This window comes from Lepus europaeus, chromosome 3, assembly GCF_033115175.1.
Source record: "Lepus europaeus isolate LE1 chromosome 3, mLepTim1.pri, whole genome shotgun sequence".
In the NCBI taxonomy this organism is placed as follows: Eukaryota; Metazoa; Chordata; class Mammalia; order Lagomorpha; family Leporidae; genus Lepus; species Lepus europaeus.
This window is the reverse complement of record NC_084829.1, coordinates 108410634-108425521: the sequence shown is the minus strand read 5'-3', so window position 1 is coordinate 108425521 and position 14888 is coordinate 108410634. Positions and strand designations below refer to the sequence as shown.

Sequence of the window (14888 nt, the reverse complement as noted above, 5' to 3'; positions counted from 1 at the left end):
TACTGATACTTACTACAACATAGATGAACCTTGATAACATTCTATGAAGTAAAAGAAGCCAGGTACAAAAAACCACATATTGGCTGGCGCCACAGCTCAATAGGCTAATCCTCCGCCTTGTGGTGCTGGCACACCGGGTTCTGGTCCCTGTCAGGGCGCCGGGTTCTGTCCCGGTTGCCCCTCTTCCAGGCCAGCTCTCTACTGTGGCCTGGGAGTGCAGTGGAGGATGGCCCTAGTGCTTGGGCCCTGCACCCACATGGGAGACCAGGAGGGGCACCTGGCTCCCGGCTTCGGATCGGCGCAGCAGCCATTGGAGGGTGAACCAACGGTAAAGGAAGACCTTTCTCTCTCTCTCTCTCTCTCTCTGTCTCTGTCTCTCACTATCCACTCTGCCTGTCAAAAACTAAACAAAACAAAACAAAAAACCACGTATTATATGCTTCCATTTATATTCAGTGTCCGGGATAGACAAACCAACAGACTGCCAGGGGTTGGTATGAGCAGCTCCGTAATGGGTAGGGAGTTTCTTCTTGGGGTGTTAAGAATGTTCTGGAATACTTAGTGATGAAGGTTACACAGCATTGGGAATGTACTGGAGGTCACTGAATTGTATACTTTAAAATGGTGAAGTTTGTGTTAGGTGAATTTTACCTCCATTAAAAGATTAAGATTGTTGTTCCTGGTAGAATGTTATCAAAGTAAAAAATACATTTTTTAAAGTTTTTGTTTATTTCAGAGGCAGAAAGAGAGAGGGAGAGGGAGAGAAGGAGAGAAAAGAGAGAAGAGAAGCACAACTCTCACCTACTGATTATCTTTCCAGATGCCTGTGTTGCTGGGGCTGGGCCAGTTTCAGGGCCAGGAGCTGTGGGAGTGCAAGTCTCACGTGGCATGGCAGGAACCCAGTTACCAATGTAAAAATTTTAATATCAAAGGAAACCATATTGTAACTTTGGGCATAGAAAAATATAAAATACTGGTGAAAATACATAGAGAGAGGTCAAACAAACTTTCTTTAGAGCAGATTTCAACAAAAGACGTCTGTTTAGGGCATCATTGAAAGGAGTCTTACAAGTAGCAAAACCATCTTGGAATTCGTCACTACAAGGCAGTCTCACACCGCTCATTGTGCCTAGTGTGTTGCTTTTCAACCAGCTGGCGCTCTTTTCAGTCATGCCCAGTGTTTCTCAATCTTTTACACATTCCTTGCCAACTTTTCTGCATCTGTTTCACTTCTTACTATTGTTAGCTTCACACATGCCTTTCTGACTTGAAACTCTATTCTGCTCTATTAACATTACTCTTTGATTCCCTTTAACTGAGCTACTCCTTTCATGCCAGTTTGCAGCCACTGCTTCTGCTGCTTCTGAATACTCCTGTTCTGTTACCTAGATCTTTCAAGTGTTAACCGTCTATGTTTCCTTTGCCTTACCAAGGAAATCTGGACAGCAAGGACCCCAAAGCCAGGAACAAAGGGTCAGAGACTGGGGGAATGCCAACTGCTATGGCACTCGCCTTGTCCTCCTTTGTGAAATCTGTTAGAGAAGTTGTTCACAGAAGTTAGTATTATAATCCACATAAGTCTGCTATTTCTAAAGGTCAAGCATTATTTAATGTTTTTTTTTATTTTATTTTATAGCTTTTTCTAGTAAATCTATGTTTCTGTTCAATACAGTCATGTGGGCTTTTAAAAATTTTTTAAAATTTATTTACTTTCATTTGATTTGAAAGGCAGAGAAACAGAGGGAGATCTCCCTTCTGCTGATTTGCTGCCCAGATACCCTACAACAGGCACAGGCTGGCCAGGCTGAAGCCGGGAGCTGAGAACTACATGTGAGACTCCGAATGGCAGGGACCCAGGTACTTGAGTCATCATCTGCTGCCTCCCAAGATATGCATTAGTAGGAATCTGATTCAGAAATGGAGCTCCTGGCACTCAAGCCAGGCACTCCCGCATGGGATGTAGATGTTCTAAGTGGTGACCTAAGTTGCTGTGCCATGCACCTGTCCCGTGTGGCTATTTTAAAAATAGTGTTTCTTTCCCAAACTATGTTCCACAAAATCTAGTATTAGGAAATGTTAGTAGAAGCTCTGCTTTGGACAAAGAGGGGAGAATATATTTAGGAAAAATTGCTTACTCCCTTTTGGTGCCCATAATGTGCCTTAGGCTGTTAAAGGCTGTGAGATATACTAAGTCAAGAAGTCTGTCAGTGCATCCCAACTTATTTGAGCCTAGAGTTTTTGCTACTGGGGAGGGGCAACATAACTATTAATAACCTATGTAATATCAGTTGGGGAGACACTGTCCTAGAGCATTGTATAGGGTGTGCAACTTCAGTGAGAAAAGGAAACTATTTATTAACTGGTCTCCAAAGCTACCTGATCATATGTGATCTATTTTTTATATATATACACATATATAATATATTGTTAGCCTAGAAATCAAGGTAGAACTCATTTTTCTTTTACTTACAAATGTCAGATTGTATTTCAGTGATTTTTTTTGTTATATAAAAATATTTTTGAGGGAATGAAGAAAGCAGTGGGATATTTCTAGTTAGAATTGATAAGTAAATTTATTCTTTTAGAGCTATAATACATAGAAGTAAGACATGTAATTCAAATACCCCCTTGACATCCAGATCACATTTTTCATGTACTATAAATTTTTGTCAAGGCAAGCTCTTCCTTGGAAAAGCATAGCCTTGTGTCACTTTATGATGGAAATAGGTTTTGAGAAACATGTTGTTAGGCTTGTTAGTCCTTCACACGTTATGGAGTGTCCTTACAGACACAGGTTGTATACCTAGGCTGTGTAGTAAAGATACATGACGTCGTAGCCTATCGCTCCTGGGGCCATGCTGGAAAAAAAAAAAAAAAAAAAAAAAAAAAAAACCCAAAACCAAAGAACATGAGACCTTTTAAACCTTTTAAAGTAGAAGGAGTACATTCCAAACTAGTGATACAAAGTAGAATACAATAAATACCTAAGTCTTTTATTATCAGGTATTATATACTCTTTGTAATTGTATGCCCTAAACTTGTATATGACTGGCAGGCAGTAGGTTTGTTCACACCATCTGGCTAATGCCTTGTGCTACAGGGTCGGGATGGCTGTGACTTCACTAGGTGATAGGAATTTTTCAGCTCCATTACAGTTATGTGGGACCACCTTTGTACATGCAGTCCAGTGTTGACTAAAACGTCAGTATGTAGCACATGACTATAAATTAGCCTTGAATGGTGAAAGTGTAATTAATAAACATTCATTTCTTTGTTAATTCTTAAAATACTTTATTCAATTTTTATCCATTATTAACATATAAATATGTAGACACTAATATTGTATATCACAATAGATTTTTAAAAAATATTTATTTATTTGAAAGGCAGAGTTAAGGGAGGGAGGGAGGGATCGATTGATCTTCCCTCTGCTGGTTCACTACTCAAATGGCCACAATGGCTGGAGCTGGGCCATTCCAAAGCCAGGAGCCAGGAGCTTCCTTTGGGTACTCCATGTGGATGCAGGGGCACAAGTATTTGGGCCATCTGTTGCTGCTGTCCTAGGTGCATTAGCAGGGAGCTGGATCAGAAGCGGCACCGCGGCTCAATAGGATAATTCTCTGCCTGCAGCACTGGCACACCGGGTTCTAGTCTCTGTTGCTCCTCTTCCAGGCCAGCTCTCTGCTGTGGCCCAGGAGTGCAGTGGAGGATGGCCCAAGTCCTTGGGCCCTGCACCCGCATGGGAGACCAGGAGAAGCACCTCGCTCCTGGCTTCAGATCAGTGCGCTAGCCGCAGCAGCCACTTGGGGGGTGAACCAACGGAAAAGGAAGACCTTTCTCTCTGTCTCTCTCTCTCACTGTCCACTCTGCCTGTCAAAAAAAAAAAAAAAAAAAGAATTTCTAAAAAAAAACAAGTGGAGCAGCTGGGACTTGAACAAGCGCCCATATGGGATGCTAGCTCTGCAGGCGGAGGCTTAATCTATGCCATAGTGCTGGCCCTCACAATATATTTCTAAGGACCCTGTCGTAGATGTCATTTCTCTTTCCATTAGGCTTAATTTTTATAGGATTTTTTTTCTTATATTTCTATAAAAGCTCTTTTTATTTTTTAAAGACCTGTCTTTCTTTAAAAAATACATCTTATTTTATCCTTTTAAAGATGTATTTATTATTTATTTGAAAGGTAGAGTTACAGAAAGAGAGAGAGTGAGTGAGTGAGTGAGAAGTCTTCCAACTGCTGATTCACTCCCCAATAGCTGTAATGACTGAGGCTGGGCCAGGCCAAAGCCAGGAGCCAGGAACTCGGGCTGTCATCCGCTGCCTTCCCAGGCACATTAGCAGGGAGCTGGATTGGAAGCGGAACAGCCGGGACCAGTGCTCATATGTGATGCCAGTGTTGCAGGTGGCAACTTAACCTGCTTTCCCACAGTGCCATCCCTGGTAAGTTTAACTTTTTAAAAAAATTTTTGAAAGGCAGAGAGAGAGAGATCGCTCTCCCATCTTACAGTCAGTTCCCAAATGCCTGCAATATTTGGGACCGAGTCAGGCCAAAGCCAGGAACTGGGAACTCAGACCTAGTCTCCCAGATATGAGGAACCTAAGTACTTGAGCCGTCATCACCTCCTGCTGTACAGAATATGCATTATCAGGAAGCTGGAATCAGAAGTGGAGCTTGAACTCAAACCCAGGCAATCCAGTATAGGACATGGGCATCTCATGTTGCTGTTGCTGCTTGAATCTGATGGGGAAACCAAGTCTGTAGCATTGCAGACAGTGTTTCTCTTTGGTATTTTATGGGTGCTGTGGTTTGAATGTATCTTCTCCAAATTCATAAGGTGAATTCCCAACCTTCAAGGTGATGGACAGTCGGAGGGCCTTCATGAATGGGTTAGTGTCCTTGTAGAAGAAACCCCAGAGAGATCCCCCATCTTCCTGCCATGTGAGGTTGTGAGAGAGTGGCTCAATGGTAGACCCTGGATCTGCCAGAACCTTGGTGTTGACTTCACAGCCTCCAAAACTGTGAGAAATAAGTTCCTCTTTTTTTTTTTTTTTTGTTTAAAGATTTACTTATTTATTATTTGAAAGGCAGAGACATAGAGAGAGGTCTTCCATCCTATGGTTCACTCCCCAAATGGCCACAACAGCTGTCGTTGGGCCTGGCTGAAGCAAGGAGCTTTTTCCGGGTCTCCCATGTAGGTACAGGGGCCTAAGTACTTTGGTCATCTTCAGCTGCCTTCCCAGGCGCATTAGTAGGGAGCTGGATCAGAAGAGGAACAGTGGGCCTCAAATCGGTGCCCTTATGGGATGCTGGCACTGCAGACAGAGGCTTAACCTTCTACACCACAGCACCGACCCTAGTTTTGTTGATAAGTTAGCTGATTTATGGTAATTTATTACTCAGCTGGCATGAACTGATTTAAGGGGTGTATTATATTTCAATTTTGACTTGTTCTGTCTTTTGACTGATGACCTGGGGTTTTGTCCAGAGTTGTTTCTGCGTGCTTGGCTCCTGACGCTGTGGACTGGTGAGCCGGGTCTGGCAGTGATGGAACAGTGCTTTCAGATCAGAGCTCCTCCCAGATGGGACAAAAGTGACTCCCCTGTGAGTTACTGTAGAGCCAGAACAGATCTCTCACAAGACAGTCTTGGCACTTGGCACTGAAGTGGAGGCTCATGTAACAAAACAGCTTGGTGGAGTTGGCTTCAAGACTGATTTTTGCTTGTTAGTTTAGAACTTACTGTTTTTGCTTTTTCTACTGACAATCATTCTTTCTTCTCAAGTGGTGGCTAATACTTTGCGTCATTATGTGCGGTCCACTGGTTGAATATTGTAGTATTTTCAGCTAGTGTTCTGTTGACTGAATTAAAAGAGTTTGAGTATGAAATTAGAATTGATACTGTAATCTTTTTTGTGATGATGATAAAGTCCTGTTTATCTGCTTGCAAAATAGCACATAATATTTGATTATATACTAATAGCAATTAATTTATGTGCTGAAGTTTTATCTTTCATACTGTTTTTGCTCAAATTATACCCTTTTGTATATATTTTGATGGTATGTTAAACTGTTGAGAATACTGCAGCCTTTTAAAATAAGTTTTCTAGTATAATTGTGAATTAAATTAGATTGGAATTCCTGTTCCTTAGCGTTTACCTCTTGATTCTGTAATTACAAGTGGACTGTTGTTTATTTTCATGTGTAGATCATTGAAAAATATTTCTTTTTACCTCCAAGGAATTGTATTTTAATGAATAAGGGTCCTATGTTAAATCAACTTGCTCTTTACATAATACATTTTTAAGAGTCTGCTATATTTTTTATTTTTAGTTAAAAATGTTTGTTTATATGAAAGAGCAAGCAAGAGAGTGAACATTCTTTGCTTCACTTCCCAGATGCTACAGTGGCTGGGGCTAGGCCAGGCCAAAGTCAGGCGTCAGGAACTCAATCCAGGTTTCCCTTGTAGGCAGCAGGGACCCAATTACATGAGTCATTGCTGCTGTCTCCCAAGGTCTGTGTTACCAGGAAGCTGGAATCAGGAGCTAGAGCTAGGTGTTGAACCCAGATACTTGGACATGGGACATGGGTATCTTAACTTGCATATTACATTCTTTTTTTTATTTTTATTTTTTAATTTTTTGGACAGGCAGAGTGGACAGTGAGAGAGACCCCTCAATGGCCGCTGCAGCCGGCGTGCTGCAGCCTGCGCACCGCACTGATCTGAAGCCAGGAGCCAGGTGCTTCTCCTGGTCTCCCATGCGGGTACAAGGCCCAAGGACTTGGGCCATCCTCCACTGCCCTCCTGGGCCACAGCAAAGAGCTGGACAGGAAGAGGAGCGACCGGGACAGAATCCGGCGCCCCGACTGGAACTAGAACCTGGTGTGCCGGCGCCGCAGGCGGAGGATTAGCCTAGTGAGCAGCAGCACCGGCCTTTTTTTTTTTTTTTTAAAAGATTTGTTTGAAAGGCAGAGTCACAGAGGGAGGGAGGCACAGAGAGAGAATCTTGCATCTGCTGATTCACTCCCCAAATGGCTGCAATGGCCAGGACTGGGCCAAATCTAAGCCAGAAGCCAAGAACTCCATCTGAGTCTCTCATGTGGATGACAGGGGCCCAAGCACCTGGGCCATCTTCTGCTGCTTTCCCAACAGCATTAATAGGAGGCTGGATCAGAAGTAGAGCAGCCAGGACTTGAACCAGAACTCATATGGGATGCCAGTGTCACCGGTTACAGCTTAACCTGCTGTAACACAACACTAGCCCTGCATATTACACTTACTCTTAACTAAGGCAGACACTCTGGGGGGTACTTATTTCTTAAGTAGATTTCAAATGGAAAGGTAAAGAGAGCCAGACAGTTCACGACCATTTAAAACATCTGTAAACTTTAAACGCTTTATAAACGTTTAAAGCTTCTAAATTCAAGGTGATGATTCAACTTTTACCTTCTTATCAGTATTTTTGCTGAAACAACCCAAAGAGTAGAATGTGAAAAATTTGTATCACCCTTGCAGAATTAAACAAAAGGTCTCAAGTTTGCCATCAGGTTTGGCTTTGGTAGGAAACAGCTAAGAGGAGGAAAAGGCTGTCCATCAGTCTGCAATGGCCAGCCAGCACTTTTAAGAAAAAGTTGCTTAGAAGGTTGGTCAGAGAGCCTGCTCCTTCTTCGAAGCCTAGGAAACTGCTCAGTCTGGGAGCTGGAACTGGAGATGAGAGTAAGAGCAGTAGTGTCAGTAAATGGAATAGCTCCTGGCCTGGGTAGAGCTAGTGGAGGAGGAGTCAACTCCAGTGACATCCTAGGGCTAGCAGAAGTCACTGTGGAGGATGGCAGTCAGCAGGAGGTAGTTGGGGAGGGGCTTCTTAGCCCAAGTTACTTTGGCTAAAGGGGATGCTGTACCTATCAGGAACTCAACAGTGATTTGCCTGATCTACAGCCGTCTAGACCAGCACTGTCCTATGGAACTCAACAGTAATCTGCATAATGTGCAACCATCTAGACCAGCACTGTCCCACGAAGCTCCCTGCAATAAGGGAAATGTCTGCTGTCCAGTGTGGCAGCCACTAGTCACATGGGCTTTTGAGCACTTGAAATGTAACTAGGAACTGAGTAGAAGAAGCCTAAAAAAAGGCTTTCCTCTTTGGGTTACTTTTTATTTGAGGAAAGTAGACACACGTACAAAGCTATTCATCATAGTGTTGTTTATAATATTTAAAAAAACATATATAATAGTGGAGTAACATACGTGTGCTACTTATAGCGGCCTCTTTGATATCCAGGCAGTGAAATACTAAGCTGTTAAAACTGCTAGACGTCTATATAGACATAACTGTTGTTTATAGTATGTTAAATGAAAAAAGTCTCATTATAAAGCCATGTGGTCGGGACAGGTCTTATGATGCTGCTTGGGATACCCACATTCCATAATGGAGTGCCTAGTTTGTGTTCTGATTACTGTGCTGTCAGTCCAGCTTCTGGCTAATGTGTCCTAGGAGGCAGCAAATGATAGCTCAAGTACTTGCCTTTCTGTCACCAATATGGGAAGCCCAGCTGGGGTTCCTGGCTCCCAGTTTTGGCCTGGCCCATGAGTGGACCAGTGAGTAGAAGATCTCTCTCCTTCTCTTTGTGTCTCTCTGTCACTCTTTCAAGTAGATGAAAATAAACATTTAAAAAAAGTTGAGAGGGCCGGCACTGTGCATAGTGGGCTAAGCCTCCACCTGTGGCGCCAGCATCCCATACGGGCACTGGTTCGTGTCCCAGCTGCTCATCTTCTGATCCAGCTCTTTGCTTATGGCTGGGAAAGCAGTGGAGGGTGGCCTAGGTGCTTGGGCCCCTGCACCCATGTGGAAGAACCTGAAGAAGCTCCTGGCTCCTGGCTTCAGATTGGCCCAGCCCTGGCCATTGCTGCCATTCGGGGAGTGAACCATCTGATGGAAGACCTTTCCCCCTGTCTCACCCTCTCTTTCAGTAACTATACTTCTCTAATAATAATATAAAAAAGTGTTACAAAAAGGTTGACTAAATCTCTAAAAAACAGAAGCCAAAACCCCATATGGTTAGTTCCCATGTTTTTGGAGAAAGTATTGTAAAATATTATGTTTGTGTTGTCTACACATAGGCATATACAGATAACATAGATATGAACTGGAACTAAGGCATCATGTTATTTCTTTTAGTCCCTGTCCAGCCATTTTTTAGCCATGTAACTTTGTGTAAGTTACTTAACCTCTCAGCCTCCTTAGTTTTTCCACTATAAAATAAAGATATAAAAATAATATCTTCTGGGGAGCAACTGTTTGGCCCACTGGTTAAGACTCTGCTTGGGATGCCTTTGTCTTCATATTGGAGTACCTGGGTTCAAGTCCCAGCTCTGCTCTTGACTCCAACTTCCTGCTAATGCAAATCCTGGAAGGCAGCAGGTGATGATTTACTTTATTGGATCCTTACCACCCATATGAGAGAGCTGGGTTAAGTAATCTTGACTCCTGGCTTCAGTTGGCCCAGCCCTGGATGTTGTAGGCATTTCTAGAGAGAGCAAAGGATGGGGGGAGCATTTGCTCTCTGTCATTTATATATATATATAAAGTATCTATATATAAATACTTTATAAATACTACATATAAATTATATATATGTGTATATATATATGTATGTGTATATATATATATATATATATATATATATATATATATAATTTTAAATAGTCCCTCCAGCTGGGACTGCCATCATCCAGTAATTTCCCTAAGTAACGAACACAGAGGGAAATAGGAGAGACACGTGCTGTATGTTCTCTATACCTTTTAGAAAACATGGAATTGTTCCTTTGGTCAAATGCTTATGAATCTAGAAGAAAGGTGATATTACAGACATCAAAGGAATGGGTGCTGTTCAAAAAGGAGTGCCTCACAAGTGTTACCATGGAAAACTGGAAGAGAGTTGCCCAGCATGCTGTTGGCATTGTTGTAAACAAGTCAAGGGCAAGATTCTTGTCAGGAGAATTAATGTGCATTGAGCATATTAAGCACTCTTGAGAGCCAAGAGAACTTCCTGAAATGCATGAATAAAATGATCAGAAATAGAAGGAAGCCAAAAAGAAAGGTCCCTGGGTTCAACTGAAGTGTAGTCTGACCCACTGAGAGAAGCCCACTTTATGAGAACTGGTGGGAAGGAGCCTAAGCTGCTGGAGCCCATGCCCTGTGAATTATTGGCATAATTGGTGTAAAAATAATAAAGGCCTGGGATGGTATTTTTAGTAAGTGGTACTTCATTGGGTTGTTTTGAATATCGAAATAATATGTCAGTGTTGCTTAGCATGGTTGCTTGCATTACCCAGTGATGAAAGCATAATAAATAACCGATTTTTTGCGTGTGATCATAATGATTGTTATTTTCCTATGTATACAAGTATGTGTGTTGAAAGAAGCTTAGGAGATACATATCAAAATATTAACATTTTCTTTGGTTGGGTTATAGGTGATTTATATTTTCTTGTTGGTGCTTCTCTGGGCACCTAGTTAAAATAATTGCTTTGGTGAATGGTTTTGAGTTTTGTATTTCTTTTTTTTTTTTTTTAAAGATTTATTTTATTTATTTGAAAGTCAGAGTTACACAGAGAGAGGAGAGGCAGAGAGAGAGAGAGAGAAATCCAAAGCCAGGAGCCTCCTCCGGGTCTCCCACGCGGGTGCAGGGGCCCAAGGCATTGGGCCATCCTCCACTGCTTTCCCAGGCCATAGCAGAGAGCTGGATCGGAAGAGGAGCAGCCAGGACTAGAACCAGCGCCCATATGGGATGCTGGCACTGCAGCCAGGGCTTTAACCCACTGCACCACAGCGCCGGCCCCTTGAGTTTTGTATTTCTAAAAATTTGTGACAGCAGTCTTTTGCATTTTTCCTGTTATGTGTCGAGTTGTTTTCTAAGCTCTGGAGCATAAGATGATTGAGAAAAAAGTCTCAGGGGCCAGTGCTGTGATGTAGCAGATTAAGCTGCTGTCTATACCAGTTCAAGTCCTGGCTGCCCCACTTCCCATCCAGCTCCCTGCTAATGGCTTAAGAAAGAAGCAAAAGACCGAAGGACTTGAACTGGCATGGGAGACCCAAAAGAAGCTCCTGGGACTTGGCTTCTGCCTGGGTCAGCTCCAGTCATCACAGCCATCTGGGAAATGAACCAGTGGATGGAAGGCGCCCCCACCCCTTCTCTGTAACTTTGTCTTTCAAAGAAATAAATAAATCTTAAAAAAAAAAAAAAAAAAGAGGTCCCAGCCCTCAGAGGGCAGTGAGTCAGGGAGACAAGCAGACCACTGAAACCACCGGACGTTGCAAATGTGTGATAGGAGTCAGTGCACACAGTGGGTCCCACTGAAGTTGTGTTTTGAGAGAGCATGGTGGTGGGCAGGGGCTGTCAGCAAAAGGCTTCACAGAGGACCAGATGTAAAGGTAGAGGTCTTCCTGGCAGCAAAGCGGCAATGGTTATGAGGCAGGGGGTGGTGTCCTCGCAGCTGGGTGCAAGCCAGAACCAGGCCTGGGAGAGTGCTGGAGAATCAGGTCAAGGAGTTTTAGTGTTGATACTTTGAGAAGTATTTTTAGGATAAGAGAAACTGCTGACACAATTCTATTTTGTTTGATCATAACTTTAAAGAAGTGCTCATATTAGTAAGATTCTGTAGATTCAGAAATGAGGTGTTCTGGACGATGGGCGTTTGTTTCTTTTTAAAATTTTAAAAAATGTTTATTTATTTATTTTTTTCATCTGCTTGAAAGGCAGAGTGTGACACACAAACGTGCAGGGTGTAGGGAGAGACAGAGAGGATGTGATCTTCCTTCTGTTGGCTCACGTCCCAAATGCCCACAACAGCAAGGAACTCCATCTGGGTCTCCTGTGTAGGTGGTGGGGGTCCAAGTACTTGAGCTATCATCTGCTGTCTACCAGGAGCATTAGCAGGAAGCTGGATCAGAAGTAGAGGTGTCAGGACTCGAACCCTGGCACTCCAACAGGGGATAAATAGGTGTCCCAAGTGGCAGCTTAACCTGTGCACCACTACACCTGCCCAATTGTTTATTTTCTTTAATGAGGTGGATCTTACCATCTCACCATACTGACAACTGAAACTATGCTGTAGCCTCTGATTTAGGAAATGCCTTTCTGAAAGACCCTTTACTGCTGCTGCTGCTTCCCCCACATTCCCTTCCTTTGTCCACTTCTGACTTCCACAGAGTCTTTTTGCCACTGCTATAGGCACGCCTTTAAAGAATCTGAGAGTCTATAATGAAAGGGAAGGAGGAAGCTGGGAAAAGACACAGTAGTTTAGTAGCTGTTTTACCATACTCACTTGCTTATAAGGAGGTCATTCTGTTCTGTATCCTAGTCCTGTATTGCTTGTTTTTTTTTCTTAGTCATTTAAAAAAAAATTCCTATCTTCAACCAGCTAGATATTCATTTGGGCTAAAATTAGCAAATAATTCTGGGAAGGGTTGTATGTGAAATCTGAGCAGATGTTTACTTTTTCTTTTTTCTCCATGGATTCTTCTGATTCTGTATTTTTGACATGTTGGATTTCTGTTGTTAAAATAAAGCAAAACAAGACAATACAGTCCATTCATAGCCAGTTAGTTTCTGTTCACCATCAACCATCAAGGGCAGCCCAGCTTTTGTTGCAATCTGCCTTTGCTTCCTCTTTTAGTTTAGTTCCCACACGTGCTGGCCTCGTTCTTGCAATAAATAACAATGAAGAAGACAGGTATGGTATCTGTCTTTGTGGAACTTACAGTTTCTTCTTTTAAGACTTTGTTTTTTGAAAGAGAGGGCAAATCCAGTGGCTCAGTGGTCTGTGTTCTTCCTTGGGAAAGGAAGGAAGCTTTTCCTGGTTTTCATGGCAGTCTCCTCTCCTGAGAGGAGGGGGCTTCTACATCACTGAGCATATATTTTGAATCTGTGTGATATGATTTCTCTTAAATGTTCCTTTTCAGGTGCTTCCATGTTTATATTTCCCCAAAGAGCTCTGGTAATTGCCCTTCTTATCTCATGTAAAATGCCCCAATGGGCCGATGACTCCCAAGTTTGTATACCTCCAGTTGTGCTTCAGATACAGATGACCAAGACCACCATCTCTGTGCCCCCACGAGCATCTCAAACTCATCCTATCTGATGCTAAAACAATATTCCTTCCCACCGCAAACCTGCAGTTGCTTTGCCTCAGCTCTGAATCTTTCATTCTTACCTTGTCAGTTGCAAACTCCTGTTGATTCTGCCTACCCTCTCTTCATCCGCGCTCTCCCTTCTGTCCTTGTTGCCATGTCCATGTCAGTACTGTCTTCTCTCCCTCTCATCCAACACTCTCTTTCTCCCTCCTATAAATCTTTACTTTTTCTTTTAAGATTTATTTATTCATTTGAAAGAGTTGCAGAGAGAGAGAAGGAAAGACAGAGATCTTCCATTCACTGATTCATTCCCCAAATGGCCTCCACAACTGGAGCTGGGCCAGGCCAGAGCCAGGAGCCAGGAGCTTTATCTGGGTCTTCCATGTAGGTGCGAGGGTCCAAGGACTTGGGCCATCCTCTGCTGCTTTCCCAGGCACATTGGCAGGGAACTGGATTGAAAGTGGAACAGCTGGGACACTAAGCTGTGGCTTAACCCACTGTACCACAGCGCAGGCCCCTCTCTCTCCCTCTTACTCTCTCTTTCTTAGACGTATTATCCTTATTTCTTCTATAATTAACCTTAGCCCCTGGTCTCACGTTCCTGAGACACATGTTGATTACTTGAATGTATTTAGTTGGAATCCACTTGCTGAACAACTTTTGACTTCTGTGATATATGGAAGCACAAAAAGATAATTAAAATGATTTGTTGGTACTGACTACATTTGTGATATGGAATGACCATACAGCAAATGTATATATAAAACAATAAGATATGTATAAAACAATACTAGATCTGGATGAATGGTATAAATAGTCACCATAGGAATTGGAAGGGCTAGAGGTCTTTTTTTTTTTTCTTTTACATTTTTTTATTTTATTTTATTTTATTTTAAACTTTTATTTAATGAATATAAATTTCCAGTGTACAGCTTATGGATTACAATGGCTTCCCCCTCCCATAACTTCCCTCCCACCCACAACCCTCCCCTCTCCCTCTCTCCTTCCATTCACATCAAGATTCATTTTCAATTCTCTTTATATACAGAAGATCAATTTAGTATAAAGATTTCAACAGTTTGCACCCACATAGAAACACAAAGTGAAACATACTGTTTGAGTACTAGTTATAGCATTAAATCAAAATGTACAGCTCATTAAGGACAGAGATCCCACATGAGGAGCAAGTGCACAGTGGCTCTTGTTGTTGACCCAACAAATTGACACTCTAGTTTATGGCGCCAGTAACCACCCTAGGCTGTCGTCATGAGTTGCCAAGGCTATGGAAGCCTTCCAAGTTTGCCGACTCTGATCATATTTAGACAAGGTCATAAAAGACAGAGTGAGGATAGTAACCAATGATCCTAAGAGTGGCATTTACCAGGTTTGAACAATTATACAGCATTAAGTGGGGAAGAGGACCATCAGTACACACAGGTTGGGAGTAGAGCCATTGGTGGTAGAGTAGAGGTTATGATTACAAAGGAATGAGGCCCAAGTACGCTAGACAGGGTCTAGAACAAAGGACAGAGTCATTATTAGATGTGCTAAGAAAGGTGCTGTCTAAGCTACAATTAAGTTTTCTGATTGAGAGGCAAATAGAACCTGATAGAAGAGGCTTGATAATAATCTGTTGGGCTTTAGGCCTTGTAAATTCAGAGGCCCAGACCTATCTATCTCTTCACATGGGGTATATCCTAAGGGAGGTGTGAACCTCCTAGGGGAAGGCACTCTGTTGACTTTCATTACTTGGCTGGCC

The 14888-nt window shown here is 42.6% G+C and overlaps 1 protein-coding gene and 1 pseudogene across 3 annotated transcripts in view; both read left to right on the top strand.

Annotated features, from left to right (window-relative positions):
* Window positions 1-14888, top strand: part of CDK19 (cyclin dependent kinase 19) — a 189666-nt gene that overhangs the window by 82207 nt on the left and 92571 nt on the right. The window contains exon 1 of one of the 3 annotated variants that reach the window (XM_062186610.1): window positions 1761-1857. The exons of the other annotated variants lie outside the window; for them this stretch is intronic. Within the exon in view, the coding sequence (XP_062042594.1) occupies window positions 1843-1857 (15 nt within the window). The 5' untranslated portion in view covers window positions 1761-1842. Of the gene's footprint in view, window positions 1-1760; window positions 1858-14888 lie in introns of those variants that run through there. 3 annotated transcript variants of the gene reach the window in all.
* On the top strand, window positions 3108-10209 carry LOC133756356 (large ribosomal subunit protein eL21-like; annotated as a pseudogene).